This window comes from Osmerus mordax, chromosome 8 (genome assembly GCF_038355195.1).
Source record: "Osmerus mordax isolate fOsmMor3 chromosome 8, fOsmMor3.pri, whole genome shotgun sequence".
Taxonomy (NCBI): Eukaryota; Metazoa; Chordata; class Actinopteri; order Osmeriformes; family Osmeridae; genus Osmerus; species Osmerus mordax.
In genome coordinates, this window is record NC_090057.1 from 11,011,075 (window position 1) to 11,024,798 (window position 13,724).

Below are 13,724 nucleotides of genomic sequence, written 5' to 3' on the forward strand. Positions count from 1 at the left end.
CGAAATGTATAGCGCATTTAACACCAGTGACATCTTGGTTAACACCAAGAGTTGTAGGCTTCTGCATGTAGCCTATTTCTATTTGCTAAGTAATTATATAGCCTACTAGAACACATGAATCTTAGAAAATAAAAAGTATAAGCATCATTTGATAGCCTACACACATTAGTCAAATCAACTATTCCTTTCTTCTTGCGGGGCTCCGTATCCTGAACATTCACATGGTCCACATGCATAAACGTTACTGTGAGAAGATTGAAAGAGACCGTCCGTTTTTAAATGCCTTTATTTAGCACAGTTATAAAAAATATATATATATAATTACAGCTTTGGCAAATATCATTTACAAAATTACAAATAGCCTGCGGCAATTTTTCACATTTTGAACTTCCCTTTCATGACATACCTAATTGGGGGGGAAAGTTCATTTGTTGGCCTAGCGACATATTGTCACCATAATATAATTAAATATAGGATGAGGCTTGATTGAATGGAAACATAGTATAACATAGTAGCCTAAGTAGCAATACCGCGGCATCGGTTGCAGGTAGAGTAGCATCGAAATAGGCTACCTAATTGTTTGTTAGTTAGAACACTATCTGGTCTATGGGCAAATGCGATACATGCAATGTAGGCTATAACGCTGTAAGAAATTAAAATAAAAAACCTGTAGCCTGTGACTTACGGTGTAACTCTTCACAAATTGACCTTGATTGGGCAGCATGTAGGCCTATATTAAGGCCTAGAATGGCCTTTTTTCATTGGGTCCTGACGGTCCATTCGTCGGTTTATGACGCTGAGGTCGGTAGAGACAATGCGTGCACGCCACTTAACAGCTCTTGTTGGTGTTTACTCAGTGGGCTGGGAGGTTTTCTATCTCCTGCAACAACAACAAAAAACACGTACAAAAATAAATTTAAAAAAGACTAAATGTAATCATTACCATTGCGTCTCCCTGCCTAAACAAATAGGCTACATTAAGCTATAGGCCTATCAGAATAAACAGCAAAGGTCTGTTTTCTATTATCATAAACACAATAACACAATTGTCAACATAGGGAACGGCTCATTTAGCTGAAATTATTTCTAGGTTGAGGCCTGCTGTGCAATGTTTAAATCGGAATGGAATTAGTTTCTCGATGACTGACGGTCCAATAAATGAGCATTATTGTAAGTAGGCTAATCAGAAAAATAAAAGTCTGAAACATACAATAGAAAATAGAAAATAGAATATGTGAACGTGTGCAAAGATTCACGTAGGCATATAGCCTATGTAATATTTAATTCAAATAAAATTGAGGGTGTAATTATTCCCATCAGGAGTTTTCGAGACGACAAATAGGATATATTTTAATTGGAAATTGCTTATTACGACTTTGGTTTAGAGCAATCAAACAAGCTTGTGAAATAGATTCAGTTTGATTCATATTTGCCTCCTATTCCATGGAAGTCGAATGAAGCCACATGACTTCAATTCTAGAATAGAGCAGTGCCTACCATCTCTTGACGAATGTTTGAAGGACATCGCTGTGTGAAGCTCTCCACCTTGCATCGCTACTGCATTGTTGGGATGAGTCAGGCCTGCGCTCTGGGACTGCCAGTGATGTCCCGCTGTCATGTAGTTACCCGCTGGCCCACCATACATCCCGTATTGGTTTGGTGGAGAATATGCACAAGCTGGAACATAACTAGATATGTTTGATGAAGGCTACCTCGAAAAGAAAAAAACACAAACACAAGGGGAAAAAACGGTTAATTTTTGCGCACGGAATTATCTAATCTTGCAATGACTGAAACGTTTCAGAAAACTGATTCGAATTCATTGTTTTTCTAATTGATTTAGATTAAACAAACTAGACAATTTAGACCACATGTCAGTTATATCAGCTGGACTATAATACATTCGACTGGAAACGTTTTAACATAGGGCCTATGCTACATTTCTAGCCCACGTGTGCTTAAAAATAAGGTATACGATGCACGAATAGGGCTATGTAACAAACATTGGCCTATGATGGGTTAACCATAGTCATTTGAATTTACCTGTGAATACTTAATGTCTGTTTCCATGGATGATTTATCTATTCCGTTGACCCCATGTGTAGAAAACGTTGCTCTGTTCACGCTAGCCCAATCCTCCATTTTTGTTGTGTACCCTTCTGATCCAGCGATTGCTGGAAAATAGTTTTCAAAACGATTCATTCGATTAGATACCCAGTTTATTCAGGATGAAAAATTATTTCAATAAAGCAAAAGCGACAATGCGTTTGAGGCCATTGATATAGCCATATTGAGATTCAAAAGCCTTTTTGCTGTAACCCATTTTGGGTATGGTAACATTTATTATGAACAGATGTTTCTCATTTGTGAAAATTCAAAGGAACACTCATCGGGTAAACAAATTATAAATCTGTATTTATTCATCTGAATCATATCGAATATTCGTGTACATCAGTCATTTAGATTAATCTCAAAACCATTAACATTTAAACACAACTTTACATTTAATTAATGGTCTACGTTTAGGCCTAAATATAATGTATTGATTACATCATCACGAAAATGTTGACAATTAGGTCTATATAATAAAGAACAACAAAATAATGTGCTAGATAGAATAAAAGTAGGCTACATTTCTATCCAACAGCCTTAATATAGGCTAATTTACGGTTTGCATAATGTTAAGGTAACCTTTTGGATTATTTGATATCAGTTACATAAATCTGCTTTCTCTGTACCTTAGGTTACTTGAGAGACGTTCTAGACCTAGATCTTTCTGACACTATAGCCTATATCCTCACAACCCTTTCCAGGCAGCATGGGTGTGTAGTTGCTTGTAACTTGTGTGCATTTCAAGTTAATATGGAGCTACATGTTATGGCAACATTAGATGGAGACTGAAGGACTAACCTGTGGGGTCCATGAAGGCTCGAATGCCTAAAATGTTGCTGACCGTGTGCACCGAGGGCCAGGCCCGAGAGAGAACATGGCCCGCAGTAACGGGCACTCCGGGAGCACTGCCAATTTTAGTCCCGGTGGGTGACATGGCGCTTGGGTATGAGTAGGGGTACATGTGGTTATAGGCAAGCTGAGGAGGGGTTGATTTGCTGTTTTCGTATTGGCTCGGCTGGGAGAGATTTCCTATTTTGTTTCTAAGAATACGACTTATGGAACTAACAGAGGGGACGTTGTATTTGTCACAAACTGCATCAGCCAGAAGTCTGTCACGTATCTCCCAAGCAAATATTCCAGGGTCGCCTTGTTTGTAATCCCTTATGCTCTTCACCACATTGGGTGTAGTAACCCGAGGCTTACTCCCCCCGATAGCACCAGGTAAAATCGAACCTGTCTCGTTGTACCTTGCAAGAATCTTGCTCACACAGCCATGAGAAACACGAAGCTGTCTACTAATGTCACAGGGTCTTATTCCAAGTTGAGCCAACTCGACAATTCTGATCCGAATCGCATTGGGAAGTGGTCGACCGTTGACGAATACCCCGCCGAGCTGATTAACTTCTCCATATGTTTGATCTGAAATAAATGAAACATTTTGACATTGACCATAGCGGTTAATAATAGTGAGATAAACTACTTAGCAAACAATGGGGTGTACAAGTCAAAAAACGAATGTTTCTGTCTGTAGACTATTTAAACTCAGTTTGAGGCTAATTGCAAAAGTTACTTTAAAACATGAATGTGGAGGAATATAGCCCATACTGGAATGATAAAAGCATCGCATTAACTTTAACGAGTGTTTCTATTACGCAAATGATTTCGCGTGTCTATGCAAACTTATCAAACCATTCTCATTTCTTCAGCGAATGATACATGCATTTGTGTGCTTACCCATTATTCTCGATTCGACCTGGATTCTTTAATTTGTTTTGAAATTATCCGAAATTACTGTATCTCCTCTGTGCATAAAATGGGGGAGACGTGTAGCTTTCTGCGTTGCGTTACCCCTTCAGTTTTGCATTTCTGGTAAAGTGATCTAGGACAGTGGGATTGGGCAAAGGGACTAAAATGATCTGTGTACTATAAGAGGAAATGTGTCCATCCCGTAGGCTAAAGCGTGCGTAGATTAATTTGACGCGTCCTCTACGTCAAGCGTGATGGCTGCGCAAAACGTTTCCCCTCTTCTCATTGGTCTCTGTGGTGTGTTTATGTTAGCGTATAGGCTGCTCCACAGAATCTATTCTTGAACGTCCTACAGGAGGGCCTTTGTCGCAGCGTGAATTTAGCTGCACTGCACACCTCTAACTTGGTAGTCTACTTGGAACACACAGCTAGCCTAAACTTGCGCTTTGAAATAGGCTACTTTTGATTTTACGCGTGCGTCTGCCAGGCATTCCACGCCTTATCAATTGTTACTGAAAATTTCTTCCAAGAAAGTTAGCAATTTGTGCCATTCTCTGTCCCAATCGACCACCAAGCTCTATTAGATATTTAATCATAATTTAAAAAAAATGGAGCCCATGACTCGAAGTGGTGTGAAGGGATAATAAATGCAGCTGTCAACCATCAGTCAATATTGTCCTTTTGGCCTATACGTATCGAATATGCATCCTCCTCAGTCAATACCCTAAATGTATTATGGCTGCTACTGTATAAGACTGATTTTGCAAACGTAAAGTAATCACAAAAATTCAACCACCGTGTAATGCATTTTATTCTGATCATCAGTTTCGCTTAATGTGTGAATATGCTTTGTTATTTCATGAGCAAAAATGTACAATCCATTGTTTATTTTGTGTTATACTATGTTGATATACTGAATCCTTATAGACGCCCTCAGACCTATGTTGTATAACAGAAACACTCACTTCCACTGCCCCAAATTCAATTTTTAAGTGGAAATATAGCCAACAACAAATTGTTTCTCAGATGTTATTCCGGTCAGCTCTAACGCTCTAACACGTTATGCTTTGCAAATGTAGCCTATATAACAAACGAACACATTTAAATGATATTAAAGAACATTGATTAATCATAAACATGTATGTTGTGTTGTAATTGTTCTATGTTAAAATATTTCGTCTGCACATCGGTCATATTGTTTAAAAATAGTTTGTAGGACCACCCAATTGTGTACGACAGTTTTGATGAAGGCCATCATTTCATAAATATTTGACAAAGATATGGGATATTTTATGAACATGTTCAGTCCTACTGTAATTAGCCTATTGCTTGAATTTGGCCCATGGCTTTAATGTTTCGTGTTAGCTTGTAGTCAAATATAGGACTCATACATTCTGCCTTAAACATTAGTCCCACTCATGTTTTGAATTACGATTCAAATACACATTGGAGGGTTACTAGTCATGAAAGGTAGCTACTCAATAAAAGTACAATCTTCAGTGTTGGAAGATTTTGATCTCTGAAAATGGGCATAAGCTGAAATGATGACTCAATTTTTGTGAATAATTTAAATATTAACTTACACTGATAAAAAAAGAAAAATAAGTGAGACCTTTGCCCGACCTCATTGTGTTGATTCGCGATTCATTATTATTACTTTTCGCGTTAGGATTGTATCTGCACCTTACACTGCTTACTACTAACTTAATAACATGCAGAATTCAAAAAGCCAAGTATACTACGAGTGCAAACTGAATAACCACAGAATTGCGTGTGGAGAATAATTGATATGAAAAGGCGTCTCTTATCTTCTATATCTACTCTCTCAGGATCAGCATTGCAGTCATGGGAGAGGTGTGGGCCTGCTATTGTAATAGCTGTCCTCACCTTCTGTAAGAGAGAGCCAGCTGTCTGACTGGCTAAACCTTAACCTAGACCTGCAGTGAGGAGACAAGGGTCTCTCATTCAGGTGAGCAGGAGTATACAGGGTCATACATGAGATGGTAATTTCTCAGGGTTTGTTTTGACATATAGGCCTGAAACGAAAAATACAGGTAGGCCTAAGACACCTAAAACATAGATTTACATAAATAGCCCTACAGTAGTAAATATTCTCTTACACTAGATCTATTTAACCATTTTCACAAAACTCCCAATTAAAGTTCTTTTAATTTTATGTAGGCTAGGGTTAGTCTATTAGTCTATTCTGTTTTGCCAGGTTTTGTAGGAGAGTTTTGGCCTTGTGTTTGGATTTGTAGTGCCAAGGCGCCCTCACCTGGACAAAAGTTATCACTGCAATTCAGCTAGTTGCTGTGCAGAATGAAGGTCAAAGGTTAGAGATAAGTTATGTTAAAGTGTGCCCTGTTTAAACAATGCGATTTCTTTCACTTATAAACTCTAAATCAAATCCAAATTGTATTTATTTTTGTGTTTGGCTTTCTCCAGGAATACATTTAGGGCGTATGTGTTTAGTGCAGGAATAAAGTGCATTTAGGCTAATGTTTGGCGTTTTCAAAGTGGTATCTAATATAGATGTATGTCATTAAAATGTATACTTTCTAATTGTTGAATGACAATGTGTAGGCTACACACATAGAATCAAGTGCGCTTAGATAGTATTTGTTGATTGTGGGGTTTGGTTTCGTGCCATATCTGTGAACCAGTAGGTGGCACTCTTTACCAACAGTTGATTAAGAATTGGTTGCGGGCATCGTGAAATGTTTGTCTTAGGGGAGGGACTTAAAGCAGTTACAGTCGTATGTGTTTTATTGGATCAGAGTCTGTGCATCATGGATATTGTTTGTTTCTTGATTTAAGCCTAATGGAAGATTTCAATCCAAAGTTGGTCTCACTTGTGTGTAAAGAGAATCTGAAATGTTTGCCAACTAGATGGCCTCCTAAATGTGTGTTTTCATGAACTTTATACTCTTTGCACAATGTGAGTTAGTTTGTTTGTGGTAGTTTTTCCTTTATCCATCTAAAACTGGACAAAACAAATTTGCATTCGGAAATCATTTCGACCCATATTTATTCAAATTAATCATAATGACCTAGGACAAGGTCTTGTCATAACCAGTTTGCTCCACCACAATGTTTGTATAATTTGTTCATATGTACAGTATGGATGGCCCTCAGCTTTATATTCCAATTGCTATGGCAATTGGAATTGCTAACCCTAAATGTTCTTTATACAGTAACTTAAGCAAATCGCATTTTTCAGAGGGAACACATTTTATCAAGGTATTGTTGAAATAAGGTAGCCTAACTTGTAAACAGGATTGTGTTGTGCTTGGGCTCGAATTCTGACAGAGTATTATGGCTAAATAAATACCAGTGAAGTCGGTTTCCTAGTTCCAGACTCTCTTCCTTGCCAAACAAATCCTGAGTGTTGACAGAACAATTTACAGCCTGATTATAAGATGACGATAGTGATATTGATACTGCTTCTAACACTACTACCACTACTATCCCTACTACTACTAGCCTACTACTACTTCTACTATTACTACTACTACTAATAATATTTTAATAAGAAAAATTATAAGAATAAATGTATTGGGCCTAACCACATTATGTTGATGGGCCCAACGATAATCATTACATAGTGTATACAGCAAATGTGTACATTATTACAAAAAGTGTTGATTTAACAATAGGAGTGGTCATTTTACTCTCATGAGGTGCCTATATAAACACTCCTGGTGTTAAATTAGCATTTAAAAATTCATTTGAAGTTACTTTGCTGTGTAACAGTAAACAATAATCATTATGACGTGAAGGGGCATGGTTTTGTGTACTGTTGTGTGTGAGTGTGCGCGCGTGTGTTTGTGAGTGTGTGTGTTGGGGAGGTCGGAGATGAATAAAGAGATAGTCCATTGAAAGCAGTTGAATACCATGACAACTAGGAGCAACCTCGGATTTATGCCAAACAGTTACGGCACATTGTGAGGGGGCGTCAATCATCTATTATTTGGCCCCCAAAATAAATGCAAAAACTCAGCCTTAACAAAAACTTCCAAAAGCAGCCGGACATTTGTCTACATTTCCTCTATTGTCCGCAGCTTAGAAATCGGTTTGTACGTGTGTTTGCTTAGTCCGACCACCCAGGAGGCTTAAATTCTCTAAGAACAGGATTCATTGTCACCCACATCACATAGGCTGTTCTACTGGGTGAGGTCAGTGGAGCGTAAACAGAAGTTGAAATACATCGAAATAAAACAATTTGAAAATAAGCAGTCTGTCCAGCAAGGATTCTTATTTTATTCAGCATGAGTAGGCTGTATGATATAGGCCTAATTGGTCGTTGCTAAATGCGATAATATGGAATAATACTAATTGAGAAAGCTATAATGACTATAATGATGATAACAGGGTTACGGGGATAGATTGTAATGATGAGAGTAGTAAGAGTTATAATTCGTTGTAATGGTTTTGCTGAACGAAGCTAATATTATTCTTGCAGAAGTGTTTGCCCCGTGCCATTACCCTCACCTAACAAGACCATGACATGTTTTATCCATGCTACTTGAGTTAAGCCTGAACCAAAATATTGACATAAAATGGTTTCAGATAGCCTTTCTCAAAATGCTGAAGAATAGAATCTTTGATTTTTTCTTTAATGGCTTACTATTAGGCGTGCATCCCAAACGGATGTAATTTTTTTACGTTGGCCTATCAATAAATGGAATATTGAAGTATTTTTGAGAAACGCAATGAATGCATGGATTATGTAAATGACGAACAAACGCCCCTCCCCATCCCTGTAATTATCTGTCCCATAATACCACTCATCACTTTCTGAAGCACCAATGACAGAGGTTCCAATGTCCCCAAAACCCCACCATTTCACACCCACGGACAGTCTTCATCTACTTGACTCCAAGGACCCGCCTACAGAGGTTTAGTCTCTTCTGTTTTCCAATGCATTTTCCATTGCAGGATCAGTGGCTAAATAAATCTTTATGTGGACCAATCCTTTCGCCGCTGATTTTACTTCCCAAGCTCATAGTGCAGCATCCGTGAGTTTATCCATCAACTCCTGCAAACCTCAATGACCGACACTGGAGCCTCAAGACAAGCCAGCGATTAATAAAACGCAAGGAATAGTCTTCGTTTCCTTGAGTTACCCGTAAAGACTCCCTGCGTTCATCCTCCTGAAATACGATCAGTTACGACTATCGGTTTGACAGCAGGAAAATCATACTCTCCATAAAACGCATCAATACGTTTTCACATCATGTCTTTGGGCAACACAAAGACTGGGTTCTCCGTGAAGGATATTTTGGACCTTTCTGACACGAATGGGGGATCTGGAACTGAGGAGACTGAAGATGAAAATGAAGATGAAACTAGTGAAATCATGGCGCAAAAGAATCTGTCTGAAAACAATGGAAATGTGAGATATAAAAGCGTGTTGTGTGATAATGGTGGTAAACCCTACTCACGGTGGCTTGCGTCCTCAAACAGCATCCACTATTCAAGTAAGTAGCCTTTAGAAAGTTAGTTTAATAGTAGCCTTCACAAAGTAGTCTATTCTTCCCCATAGGATATTTCCTCAATTTATGGTCATTATTATAGCCTGCAGACTAGTCTAATTGGAATTTACTGTTGTTTATTAATTGTCTATTATTTTTTACCATTTAGGCCTATGCATATGTGCCTTATCACGCTAACATTCGATGGATTAACAACATCGAATGTTTGAAAAGCTTTGAAAACAGTTTTGTATAGTGAGTAAATCATCGTAGTCACATCACTGCGTGTAAGCAAGCAATATTTATGAATTACAGTCCCCTATAGCCTACGTTATCCTACAAAGCACATTTTTAAAATATAGATTTAGACCAATAATAACTTAAGCTACACATAAAGACTATATTTGTGCATTGAATTCATTAGCCTTAGGATAGTGTTTTATTTAGCCCACGTGATGAAATACTGATTTAGGCCTATGTTAAAGTAGACCTAAGAGGCCAATTTTCCAAACCAGCTAAATGTTTGTTTCCTCCTTAATAGTGATCCACGGTGTGTCAATTGATTCTCGAAACGAATCAAAATCTCCAGAGTTGTCCACTGACGAATCCCAAGATATTGACAGGGACCCCGCAGGTGACAACAGTGAAACGGGAAAGAAGAGAAAAAGGAGAGTGCTCTTTTCTAAGGCCCAAACATATGAACTTGAGCGAAGATTCCGTCAACAGAGATATCTCTCGGCACCGGAAAGGGAACATCTTGCTAACGCCCTACGACTGACACCAACCCAAGTGAAAATCTGGTTCCAGAACCATAGATATAAAATGAAGAGAGCTCGCGCAGAGAAGGGCATGGATATGGTTCAATTTGTTTCTCCAAGGCGGGTGGCCATTCCAGTTTTGGTGAGGGATGGCAAGCCGTGTGACACTGTAAAAACTCAAGAACTTGACGGTGCTTTTAGGGCTGGCATAGGCCTACCGTTCTCGGCCTACAGTGCATATTCTCTCCCTCACGTGCAGATGCGTTCACATTACAGTCCTGATGCCATGTCTCAACTTTCCGGTGTGCATCATTTGGCGCAAATGTACCAATGGACTTGGTAAAAGGTGGATTTTCAACAGAACATTAATCAATATTTAAAAAAATAATGGCTGACCTCTGCTTTCGAAATAGTCATTGTCCACAATTTCACCTTTCGACGGCAGAAATTGGCACTAGTTTGTGAAATAGGCCTATTCTTGATTTTCAGATGGTGGTCGTTTATGGAATGTTTGTGTTGTGTTCAAATTGTTCAGTCATTTAACAAATGTATGATGTGTTCTCGTGAACTGGTATGTAATGAACCTGAATATTTATGAATATGTCTAGGCCTATAATAAACCTGTTTGACCTGGGCATTATCGTTAATGCGGTTGATACATTTTTTAAATGTAGGACTGTCTGAAGGATGGTGACTTCGTTGAGCAGAAATATGTGTAGGCCTATTGATAACTGATAATTATGAAAGAAATAATAGCCAACCCTGAAAATTGGACACATTAATTCATGAGTTGCCCAACTTAGCCTGACTTAATTCTAGCATGTCTTGGTAAAGTGTTAAAATGCCTATAGGCCTATGTGGCATTGTAACAAAGTTGACAGAAATAACATGCACTATCTTACAAGCGTTTCTGCTTGATTTCCATTGCAATCCCATAACGCTAATGTTTCATAAGAATATTGTGATGGACATTTTGAACTCTATAGCGTTGGCCTACACTTCCTACATGTCATGAAACAAATAATGATACACGGCTCGAAATTGTTTTTCCAGTAGTGACAGCTTTACTAAACCTTATACCCACAGGCAAAATTGCAGGGGGTGAGTGTAAACCTATAAGACACACTCGAAATTCTGTAACTGTGTTGCTTGTGTTCATTCACAAAAGACGGCACCAAATATAGATGAGTGCAGCTGTGCAGAGTTCACACAAAACGGAAAAGAGAGGGGCTGTTGTGGCGAAGCAGAGAGCTATGGAGGCGGTGTTGCTTTTCAGCAGTGTCAGTTGGGTCAGCTCATTTCCAAGCAAGAGATGAGGAGTAAAGTATCTCAGCGTTTTTGTCAATGCTGTCACTTGGTTCCTTTGTGACCCATGTTGGACACGTTGCATCCAATATGGACAGCTGGCCTAGTGAAGGGCATGGGGAGGAACCCTAATGAACACACAACTTGTGTTCTGCTTTCAAACATGGCATTGTTGCAGACTAAGGGGAAAGACTGGGTACAAATTCATGCAGTGTCTTATTCTTAGCCATGGAACCCCATTCATGTAAAACAGGGAGCCCCTTCTTCCTTTTGTCATTGTAAAAGATCTGTTCATTCCATATACTTCCGAAATTCAGCTGATGTTGCTGAACAATTACTGGTAAATTTGTATCTCATAAACACAAATGTTTGGTTTATAAGTGTATTTTTTCAGCTATAAGTAGGTTCTCAAATGAAGAAATATACAGGGGTTTTTTTCTCATTAGGCCTACAGCGGAGCGGCAATTGTTTAGCCACAAGATGGCAGCAAATGATTTGATGAAAATTACGTCTTACACGGGCGTCGTTGTTAACAGGACAAAATCTAATTCAGTACCTATTCAGTTTCCCATAGTGTTGTAAATTATCACTGCCGAGAAACACTATTAAAACATGCAATCGTAGAAACATGATTGTACAATCAGATATGCTGATCTGAAAATATTTCCGAATGGCTACCTAGGAATTGTGTGACATTTCACAAGAATACTGTGACATCAGTTGAATCAGTGACTCTTAATCAGTTGTTTAGACAATTTGTGTAAATTCGATGTGCACAAAAGTTTTCTTCATAATAAATCCACTGAGTTTGAAAGATAAGAGGCAGAGCTGTGGCACGGTTGGTTTGTCCACAGAGGGGAGCAGTTGGGCAACTAAACACGTATCTTCCATGAACACCGAAAAATGATCACGGTAAGTGAAAGTGGCTTTGTGTGTGACAATTCGGTGACTAGGATTATTAGCTGCTTCCCCTTTTTGCTATTCAATAAAAATCTTTGTTAATAGAAATTGGATCTCAATGATCAAAAGTGCATCTTTCTAAAGTCACCATTTACACTGTATAGCTCATCCTCCAGTCTCATTCAGGTTAGATGACGTGTTAGGCTCGTTCCCTTATGTAAGGCCTAATCTCAACCAAGCAAACTCACGCATATATCCATAATGAAAAGGGAATACGAAGGCTCAATGATGAACAACCTCAGGTGTAATATCAATTAGGATGTGTTTTCATGATCAAGGATCAATCCCATAAACTCACACAAACCATACACATTTTAATTCACATTTTAATTCATTAGGCCTAATAATTTTACATCAACATTAAATAAGTGTAACATCCCAAAACTTGTTTTTGCTAATAATATTCTTAGTCACCACAGTGTAATATTTATACATAGCATTCAAATGAGCTGAGGACACTTTCAGTCCAGGTCCCTCTGTACGGGTCAAGTGTGTGTGGGCATCCCAGGTGTCACTGCATGGCTCATCCAGTCCTCTCTCACTTACCCATGCCAGGGGTTTGATCATGCACGCCACTGACCACTTTCAACCACCGCTTTAGCTGCAACACTGGAAAAAAAAATTGCCCGGCTGATATTTATACACAGGAATGAGTTCATCAAATTCAACTTGCTTACACTCTCCTCAAAGTCATTCATACATAACACAGGGAGCCCAGATTGTTGAGCTTAACCCAACTGTGTATCCAAGTCATGGCACCACTGTTATTGATGTCATGGTGTCACTTGTCCTTTCACTCTTGACTACTTCTGATGACCACCACTAGCCAGTGGGAAAAGGTAGCAATGCAGTGACATGGGTGAGGGCAGTATTTATACTGAGGAGGATATTTACCTTGAGGACATGGGCTGGAGGGGGGCCAGAATTAATGTCTCAGTTGACACTGTGTGCTACAGACAACATAACTAGTTTATGCCACAGATACATGGCAAACAGGAAATCAGGTGGTTATGTAGTAGAACTGGAAGTGAACAGCCATTTAAAATCCAGACATTCAGGTCACATATTGTGTGGAGCCTTAAGAGCTTGCGTTGGCCTTTGAATGGCTAACCTGGCTAGCACAAGCAGCCATGTGTTTTCACAGTGCCCTCTCTAACTCTTTCAAACTCGCAGACATGCTTGGTGAATCGCAGGTTTGTCAGCATTGCATGATAATCCCACTGTGGCGCTCTGGAGATCTTCTAGAGGTCTTTGAGTGGGGGCTTGCCTGCCTGGCACCCCACACTCTTAAGAGCACCTCAGCAAAATAAAGACTCAACAGAAAACCAGTGCATGTGGCTGCATTGCCAATGCAAGTTTAGAAAAAGAT

General features: G+C 39.0%; 2 protein-coding genes across 2 annotated transcripts; one reads left to right on the plus strand and one right to left on the minus strand.

Moving 5' to 3' along the window:
- Positions 1–273: 273 nt before the first annotated feature.
- On the minus strand, positions 274–4,042 carry pax1b (paired box 1b). Its single transcript, XM_067241672.1, has 5 exons — positions 3,847–4,042; positions 2,911–3,531; positions 2,044–2,174; positions 1,498–1,708; positions 274–880 (listed from the first exon to the last, which is right to left on the minus strand). Exons 1-5 carry the CDS (start codon positions 3,848–3,850, stop codon positions 789–791), a joined length of 1,059 nt encoding a protein of 352 aa, XP_067097773.1. The 5' UTR covers positions 3,851–4,042; the 3' UTR covers positions 274–788.
- A 5,052-nt stretch (positions 4,043–9,094) lies between these two features.
- Positions 9,095–10,434, plus strand: nkx2.2b (NK2 homeobox 2b). Its single transcript, XM_067242261.1, has 2 exons — positions 9,095–9,338; positions 9,874–10,434. Exons 1-2 carry the CDS (start codon positions 9,095–9,097, stop codon positions 10,431–10,433), a joined length of 804 nt encoding a protein of 267 aa, XP_067098362.1. The 3' UTR covers position 10,434.
- Positions 10,435–13,724: the final 3,290 nt, after the last annotated feature.

Bases quoted from the DNA above. Each gene is read 5' to 3' on its own strand.
- pax1b (XM_067241672.1), bottom strand. The intron at 2,175-2,910 runs GTTAGTCCTTCA...ACTATTTTCCAG, and splicing joins AGCCTTCATGGACCCCACAG to CAATCGCTGGATCAGAAGGG. The intron at 1,709-2,043 runs GTAAATTCAAAT...TTTTCGAGGTAG, and splicing joins CAGACATTAAGTATTCACAG to CCTTCATCAAACATATCTAG.
- nkx2.2b (XM_067242261.1), top strand. From the start codon at position 9,095: ATGTCTTTGGGCAACACAAAGACTGGGTTCTCCGTGAAGGATATTTTG. The intron at 9,339-9,873 runs GTAAGTAGCCTT...CCTCCTTAATAG, and splicing joins AAACAGCATCCACTATTCAA to TGATCCACGGTGTGTCAATT.